Consider the following 9336-nt stretch of genomic DNA (forward strand, 5'->3'; position numbering starts at 1 on the left):
GAATGTGCCCTACCTCCTCTTCTTCTGCCTGCTGGAATGTGGATGCGATGGTAGGAGAGCGAGCAGCTGTCTTGGGCCATGAAGGAAGAAAAGATACCTATTGGGGAGCAATAGGATGGAAGGCGACTTGGCCCTGAGGACGATGTGCTGCAAAGCCACCTACCTGCCTAACCACCTACCTGTGAATTTTCATGTAAGAGAAATAAGCTTCCATCTTGTTTAAGCTGCTGTAATTAATGTGGATGCGATGGTAGGAGAGCGAGCAGCTGTCTTGGGCCATGAAGGAAGAAAAGATACCTATTGGGGAGCAATAGGATGGAAGGCGACTTGGCCCTGAGGACGATGTGCTGCAAAGCCACCTACCTGCCTAACCACCTACCTGTGAATTTTCATGTAAGAGAAATAAGCTTCCATCTTGTTTAAGCTGCTGTAATTTGGGGGTTCTTACTCACAGCCAAACCTAATCGTAACTGGTACCCACACATGAAGTTCCATCCTAAGCATGGAGTGAAATGCAGGAGTTGCATCTTCTGAGTGCCCGACTTAAGAAAATTTTCAAACAGAAAAGTTAACAGAACAGTGAAATAAATACTCCTATTGAAACGACCTAGGTTTAACAATTATTAACATTTTACATGTTTTCCTTCATCTCTCTAGTCACATACTTTTTTTTTTACCAAACCATTTGAAAGATGCACAATCATACTTTGGCATGCTACTTCCCGCCCCCGTTTCATTGATATAATCGACATACAGCACCACACAAGTTTAAGAGCACAGCAATAATGAGACTTACGTATACTGTGACACACTTACCACAGTCTATTTAAAATCCATCGTGTCATATAGATACAAAAAAGGCAAAATCACTTAACAGCTTTCAAATGTATCACACGGCAGTGTTAGTAACAGCCACCACGTTGCACCTGACACCCGGGACTTACTTATGCTACAGCTGGGAGTTTGTGCCTTTTGACGCCTCCGTCCTTCATCCAATTGCATGCCCGCCCCCACCCTGTCTCTAGTAACTACAAATCGGATCTTTTTTTCTATAAGTTTTTTTTTTTTTTGAGTCCACATATAAATGAGATCGTACAGTATTTGTCTATCTCTTTCTGACTTATTTCACTTAGCGCAATGTCCTCAAGGTTCATCCGTATTGTCACAAATGGCAGAACTTCTTCCTTTTTATGGCCGAGTAATATTCCGTTGTATATATACCACATCTGCTTTATCCATTCATCTACAGATGGACACTTAGGTTGCTTCCAAGTTGTGGTGATGGTGAATAGCGGTGCAATGAACACACGTCTCTTCCACGTGGTATGTTCATTTCCTTTGGCTATATAGTCCCAGAAGTGAGGTTGCTGGGTCATATGGTAGTTCTATGTTTAAGATTTCAAGGATCCTCCATACTGTTTGCCATGATGGCTGCACCAATTTACATTCCCACCAGAAGCAACCAGGGTTCCCTTGTCCCCACATCCTCACCAGCATTTGCCATCCCTTGTCTTTTTGAAAATAGCCATTCTAGCAGGTGTGAGGTGGCGTCTCACTGTGGTTGTGATCTATTTTTCCCTGATGACGAATGGTGTTGATCGGTACCTTTTCATGTATCTGTTGGCCATTGGTTACCTTCTTTGGAAAAATGTCTCTTCAGGTCCTTCGCCCATTTTCTAATTGGACTACTTTTTTGCTATTGAGTTTTAAGAGTTCTTTATTTTGGATATTAACCCCTTAACAGGTCGATGGATCACAAATATTTTTTCCCATTCCGTGGGTTCTTTTCATTTTGTTGATCCTTTCTTTTGCTGTGCAGAAGCTTTTGAGTTCAATGTAGCCCCACGTGTTTATTTTCGCTTTTGGGGTCGAATCTAAAAAACAATCATCACCTAAACCGATGTCGAGAAGCTTACCACCTATGTTTTCCTCTAGTTGTATGGTTTCCGGTCTTACATGTAAATCTTTAATCCATTTTGAGTTCATTCTTGTGAGTGGTGTAAGAGAGGCGTCTAGTTTCATTCTTTTACATGTGAATATCCAGTATTACATGTGAATAACTACTGATCGAAGCGACTGTCTTTTCTCCATTGAGTATTCCTGGCTCCCTTGTCAAATATTAGTTGACCATCCATATACGTCTTTATTTCTGGGCTCTCGATTCTGTTCCATTGGTCTGTGTGTCTGTTTTTATGCCCGTACCATACCGTTTTGATTATTATAGCCTAAAATCAGGAAGTCTGAGGATTGCTTTGGCTAATTGGGGTCTTTTGTGGTTCCGTATAAATTTTAGGATTATTTTTCTACTTCTGTAAAAAATGCCACTGAAACCTCGATAGAGATGGCACCGAATCTGTAGGTGGCTTTGGGTTGTATGGACATTTTAACAATGTTAATTCTTCCAATCCATTAACGCAAGACACTTTTCCATTTTTTTGTGTCTTCAATTTCTTTCATCCACGTCTTATAGTTTTCAGAGAAGAGATCTTTTACCTCCTTGGTTAAGTTTATTCCTAAGCATTTTATTGTTTTCGATGCTATTGTAAATGGGATCATTTTATTTCTTTTTTAGATAATTCCTTGGTAGTGTATAGAAACGCTGATTTTTGTTTGTTAATGTTGTATCCTGCAACTTTACTGAATTCGTTAATTAGATCTAACCACTTTTGGTGAAGTCTTTATGATTTTCCATATAGAAAATCATGTCATCTACAAATAGTGACAGTTTTTCTTCTCCCTTTCCAGTTCAGATGCCTTTCACCTTTTAAGAATAAAAATAACATTCTCCTTAAAACCATGCTACTATGATCACACCTAAGAATATTAAATTTCATACTATCATTCAAACTCCCCCAGTTATCCGGGAATATATTTATGATATCTGTTCTCTTTCCCCGACCCCAGGACCCAATCACGATCCATGTGACGCAAGTGGCCGTGGTGCATCAGTCTGCTTTAGTCCAGAAGACCTCCGTGAGGCTGACACTCTGAAGGCTAGTTTTTCCAGACTAGTTTTCTTTGCAGAAAGTCCCGCATCTGGAATTTGTCTGATGGTTTCCTCATTCTCAAGGGGCATTACACCTTAAGGGCATCTGACTTACGCCAGCGGTTCTCAGACTTGAGTGTGTGCCCCAGAACCCCCCGAAGGGTTTGTGAACACAGGCGGCTGGGCCCCACCCGAGGATATCAGATTCTGTAGGTCTGGGGTGGGCCAGGGAGTCTGAACCTCTTTAAAGTTCCTGGGGATGCTGCTGCTGCTGCCGCCGCCGCCACTGACCTGAGGACCTCGCTCTGAGATCTACTAGCCGATGCCAGCCCACTCAACGAAGGAGAGGGAAGAATGGGGGGGCGGGGGGGGGAGGCTGTGACCATCCGGAGTGGGTAAGTGTGGACCCAGAGCAAGCACAAGATGGGAAGACTTGTACTTGGGGCTTTTCAGGTCTCTAAATGCATCTACAGGGTGAACATCCTACACCCTCCCCGTAACCTCGTAAGGGGGTCAGATTGTCTACTACCTGCGCACAAGCTAGATGCTTCCTCTGAGGCCGAAGGCGCAGGATCACTGGGGACTCCCCGTAAAGCCAGCAGATGAGATTAAACCAAGCCCTTTGGTCTCGGGACTCTGGGAGCTTTTATTTATAGGGGTTGTCTGTTTATATTTACCACAGTAGAAACTAAAACTAAGTTTTAATAAACTCTTAACTTAAAAAAGTGTTTTCATTGTGATTTTATACTTTAACATACCTCATACTTTCAGGCGAATTTTTCTTAAGCGTCCTTTTAAATAGACTATTTTTCAAAGGAGTTTTAGGGTCACAGCAACATTAGGCAGAAGGTATAAATTTTAAACATTGCTATTATTATGTTTAAAAATAACAATGAACCCATTATAGATTAACACAAATAATATACTTTTTATGAATAACTGTTTCCAAAAACGAAAACAAAAAAGCGTAGTGAGAACGGTAACACTGTTTTGCATTTTTTACATCTCTCTTTCATCTCTGGCTCGTTAGGACAGAGCTGCATTCTCAAATTGGTTTTTGAATTCACAGAAATAGCATGCCAGCCGCAAATGTTAGTCACCTACTATTTTAACTTTTCTAGTAGCCGCATTAAAAAAGGCAGAAAGGAACGGGTAAAATTAATGTTAAGATGTTTAACCTAATATATGCAAAAATATTATCCACGTGTAATCGATATAAAGAAATTGCTGAAGCATGTGTTGAATGCCTGGCCTCACGAAGACGTGTAGCTAAAAAAAAGGGACCCCCCCCCCCGGATTCCTCAGAGCATACTTTGAGAACCATCGAGCTAGCCTATATGTCCAAAGCCATACAACGTGGACTATCCTGTTATCAAAGGGCTAATTCGGTGACGAGCAGGTGCAGGGACTCATGGGGGAAATCCTGGACTGGTGCTGAGGTTAACCCGCACGCCACAATTCAAGGACTTAAGTAAAAACGGCCACTTCATTCAAGAGAGGCGGAAAGAAACATCCTTGCTCCCCAGAGGCCCGAGAGCCTGAGCAACTCTGGACATCCCGCTGCAGAGCAAAGGGATGCTGCGCTCATTCCCAAGGCGGCTGCCATAACAAAGTGCCACCAGCTGAGTGGCTTAGACGATGGGAATGTATTGTCTCGGCCTGGAGGCCGGAAGTCAGAGCCGGAGGTGCCAGGAGGTTTGGTCCCTTCTGAGGGTTCTGAGGGGACACTCTCGTCGAGGCCTCTCCCCGGCTTCCGGTGCTTCGTCAGCGATCTTTGGCGTCCCAGACTTGTAGAAGCATCACCCCGATGACTGCCTTCATCTTCATGTGTAGCTTCTCCCTGTGCGCCTCTGGATCCAAAAGTCTCCTTCTTAGGAGATCACCCAGCTCTATTGGATTAGAGCGACCCTACTCTGGTAGGACCTCGCCTTGACATCTGCAATGACCCGATTTCTAAACAAAGTCACATTCCGAGGTCCTGGGAGGTAAAACTTCAACATATTAATTTTGGGGAGACACAATTCAACTCATAACAGGTATTGCTCAAAAAAAAACGGGGCATTTTGGTGGCAGACTTGCCTCTCGGCTTGGCCCAGGTTTACGTCACTGCACGTCTGCAGAGTCCCCGCGGGCGGAGCAGGAAAAAGCTGGCTCTGGGCACAGACACCGGCGGCCCCCAGCATGGAGAACCGAGACCGGGCGGCTCCCAGAGCTGCAGCATGACTCACTTTTCTTGGAGCAGAGCTCATTCACAAGCCGCTGAGTGTTTATCAGGTATGTTCTATGGGCCGGGCGCTGTTCTGGCCCCTCTACACAAATTGTCATTCAAACCTCACGACGTGCTGTTGAGACGCACGGTGTTTTCCACGTGGGGCGTCAGGCACAAAGAGTGACTTGCCCAGAGTCCCACAGCGAGGACAGAGCTAAGCTGGAATTTCGAAGCAGGGAGTCGAAGCGGAATTCACATTTTCCCCATGTTTGTCAGAAGTGGTCTCAGGGGCTTCAGAGAAAGCAAATGGCTTGATGAAGATGAGGGCCGTAAATCTATCCATCCGACACCTGGACAAGTGGTCTGTTTCTGTGAAAAGCGTCCTGAGCCGGCAGATCTAAAGCTGTGCTGTCCATTACGGTGACCACCGGCCACAGGAGACTGCCGACATTGGCACGTGCTGTGTCAAATACAGACTGAATCCCCCCCAAAACGTTAGACGCCTCATTAATCCTTCTCCATGTGGATAGCTAGTTAGGATGACCCTACTTGGGATCTATTGGGCTAAAACACCTTATTAAAATTAATTTCACCGGTTTATCTTTCCTTCCTTAATGTGCCAACTAGAACATTCCACACTATATATGTGGCTGGCAGTCCATGTCCATCAGACTGCTCCGGGCTAAGAAGTCCCCATTTTCACCAGCACCTGGAACATTCTGAAGAAGGAGATTAGAGGACCGCGCTCATGGAAAGATTTTGTATGAGAACATCTCACTTGGGAATACAGTTTCCTATAAGGGCTTTGAGACACTCGGATGTCTAAGCATAAGACACAAATTCCAGTGGCCTTCGGATGCTTTGAAGCTTATGCATCAAATAAAAGGAGAAAACCACGGCATGGACGTGAGTCGTTTCGCCTCGGAATGGGAGCGAATGCGAGCACTGACGGCCTCGTGGCTTTGTGACAGACGGTTCCTTTCTGGTCCTCCCCATATAATTAGAAGGCTGTCTCTACTCTGTGCTTTTTCGTTCCGAGCTACACGCAATTTCTTGCCATCAGGCTTATTTCTCCAGGGCTCTCTGGTCAGAGATTGCAATACTGGCAGCTTAACAATCTGGGCAGGTGGTGAACACAGATTCGAGCTGGATTGCATGCGATTGCTGAATCTGGGTTGTGCGTTGGCTCAGCCCGTGTCCCGGGAGGGGCCGCAGCGGTCCCAGGAGGTTGCAGGTGGCACGGCATTCTCTCAGAGGGCCACACTGCTGCCTGCAATTCTGTACCTGAGCAGCAAGGTGCCCAAGTCAGCCTAAGGCCTCTCAGAGGTTTAAGTTCAAGGATTTAAGGCTGGAGATGGTGTCAAGTGGCTGAGGGAAGTGACTGCCGATGCAAAGCAGGCGGCCCACCTGTGACCCAGGCTCGGCTCAATCTCGAGCCAAGGTCGCCAGTCTGTGAGGCGGGGGTGTCAAGGGCCGACGGGAGGATTCTGAGGGACTCTGCACATCCTGGGGCTGCGGTAACAAACGACCAGACTTGGTGGCTTAAAACAACAGAATGTATTCTCTCAGCATTCTCGAGAACAGATGTCTGAAATCAGGGTGTCGGGGGAGCTGGGCTCCCACCGAAGGCTCTAGGAGGACCCTGTCCTGTCTCTTCCAGCCTCTAATAGCTCCTGGTGTCCACTGGCTTGTGGCCGTATCACCCCAGTCTCTGTCTCCACTGTTACATGGCCATCTTCTCCTAGTGTTTCTTTGTGTCTGTGTCCAAATGTCTCTCTTTTTATAAGGATATTGGGTTTCAGACCCACCCTAGTCCAGGATGACCTCATCTTAACTTGACTGCCATGTGCACAGGTACCGGGGCTTTTTGGAAGGACATAATTCACCTCACACCAGCATCAAAGCAGCAGGACCGACAGTCCTCCGACTCTTTGTAATGATGGGGCCCTTTATGCCAGGGCCAAGGGTGCAGCCTGGAGGAGACAGGCAAGACCACGCTCACAGAAGCCGAGACTCCAGAGGGGAGGCAGGACCCCCCAACACACACACACACACACAGACATCACAGCAGATGAGTACTATAAGGAGAAGGGGTGGCATGAAAACAAAGTTCCCTTCTACAGAGTAATCAAGATGGGCGCCTCAGAGGAGGTGTCATGTACCAGAGCCCCAAAGACAGGAAAGAATGGGCAGGCAAAGGGCAGGGGGCATCGCTTCAGGCAGGGGACACCTAGACGGAGTAGAAAATGTGACAGGCCAGAGCATGTCCAAGAACAAGATGGAGGCAGGTCAGGCAGGGACGCTGGGCAGATGGCTTGGCGGTCACGGTCCTTGGTATGAACGCTGAATCAAGTCCAAGTGCAACAGGAAGTCGCTGGGCAGTTTTAAGGAGAGTGACTTGAACCGATTTACATTTTTGTGGGTCTTTTTTTTTTAATCACTCTATTAGATAAAAGTAGCAATAATAAAAACGAAAAAAGAAAAATCCCTCTGGCTGATTGGTTGGGGAGCGACCACCGGCGGCAGGGGAGCGAACCGAGTTAGGAGATGCGCAGGGAAGATTACACGGCGGGCCGAGGCCGCCCTCCCTAGGAAGGCCCGCTGGCAAGCCCGGCCCTTGGCCGGTGTCTGGGAACCAGCATTTCCGGAATGTGATTCTGTGATTTACGAGAAATGCATATTTGGTCTTCGTCTCCGTTTCTTGCACGGAGCTCCTCAAACCCTTAGAATTTCCTCGGTGATGACGGTGATGACGGAGTCCTGATGATTGTTGATAAGGTGACTTTTGGAAAGCCCCCTAAGGATGGGGGCTCGTTGCCAGGGAAACTAACCACGTGATTGGAGGGTTGGAGGGTCCAGCCCCCTGACCTATGTTGCGGGGAGAAGGGCTGGAGGCGGAATCAGTCACCGATGGTCCGTGATTTCATCCGTCGTGCCTAGAGAACGGGGCCTCTAGAGAGACCCAAAAGTCGGGGGTTCAGAGAGCTTCTGGGCCGGGAGCTCAGAGAGCATGGAAGCTCCGTGCCCTCCACCCCCAGGCCCTGCCCCGTGCCTCTGGTCCATCTGGCTCTTCCCGCGTTATATCCTTTGTAATAAACCAGCGATCTAGGAAACTGGTTTCCTGTCTTCCGCGAGACGCCCCAGCAAATTATGTGGCCCCGAGGAGGGGGTCGTGGGAACCTCTGATTCATAGGTGTTCGGCCAGAAGCACGGGGGGACAACCTGGACTTACAACTGGCATCTGAAGTGGGGGCGGTCTCGTGGGACCAAGCCCTTGCCGGGTGGGGTCTGAAGAATGTGACGCCCTCTCCAGGGAGATCACCTCAGAGTTGAGTTGTTTTGGTCGGTGGCAGGCGGAGGGTGCCTAGGTGACCAGCCCCATAAAAACCCTGGGCGCTGAGTCTCTAAGGAGCTCCCCTGGTAGACAGCGCTTCACGCATATTGTCACGGCTCACTGCTGGGGAATTAAGAGCATCCTCTGTGACTCTCCTGGGAGAAGACTCTGGAAGCTGGATCCTGGTCTCTTCTGGGCTTCACCCGACGTGGCTTTTCCCTTGGCCGATTGTGCCTTGCGCCCTTTCGCTGGGATAAACCACAGCCATGAGTCCGACCACGTGCCGGGTCCTGTGAGCCTTCCTAGAGTGTCCCCGAGCTTGGGGGTGGTCTCGGGGCCGCTGACACAGGAGGCTGCTGCAGACTTCCTGGAGGGAGAGGTGGCAGCCCAGGCCTGGGCTGTGTTCTTGACTCCAACAGTTCCAGCAGCAGCCCCCGAATCCCGTGGCAGGGCACAACCCACCGGCGCCTCATCCTAGAAGCATCTGTGAATCCCAGCTTCGATGGACCACTTACGGATGCAGCTACTCCGAGAAGGAGTTTTCGTCCGCATCCTCGCTGCCCCTCCCCCCGCCACGATACGGCATCTAACCACTCGGCTAACCTGTCCCGTGGGTGCCGGTTTCACACTTTCGAGAACCGCAGGAATGAAACAGCGCCTTGAATGAACGCTCCCCTCCCCGCCAAACCTACCGTCAAGGCCAAGAACATCCATGACATCCGTCCAAACTTTCCACACTGTTTCCATAAACATATCCACTCCCAGCACGAATCTCTCGGTCAGCCTGGTCAAGAACTGCAGAGACAA

At 48.3% G+C, this 9336-nt stretch overlaps 1 protein-coding gene across 1 annotated transcript in view; it reads right to left on the reverse strand.

Annotated features, from left to right (window-relative positions):
* Positions 1-9326, reverse strand: part of BRI3BP (BRI3 binding protein) — a 14764-nt gene extending 5438 nt beyond the window's left edge. The window contains exons 1-2 of the mRNA XM_006909971.3: positions 9222-9326; positions 14-97 (exon numbers count right to left, since the gene is read on the reverse strand). Of these exons, the coding sequence (XP_006910033.2) occupies positions 14-97; positions 9222-9282 (145 nt within the window). The 5' untranslated portion in view covers positions 9283-9326. The remainder of the gene's footprint in view (positions 1-13; positions 98-9221) is intronic.
* Between the last annotated feature and the right edge of the window lie 10 nt (positions 9327-9336).

This window comes from Pteropus alecto, unplaced genomic scaffold, assembly GCF_000325575.1.
Source record: "Pteropus alecto unplaced genomic scaffold, ASM32557v1 scaffold213, whole genome shotgun sequence".
NCBI classification, from domain to species: Eukaryota; Metazoa; Chordata; class Mammalia; order Chiroptera; family Pteropodidae; genus Pteropus; species Pteropus alecto.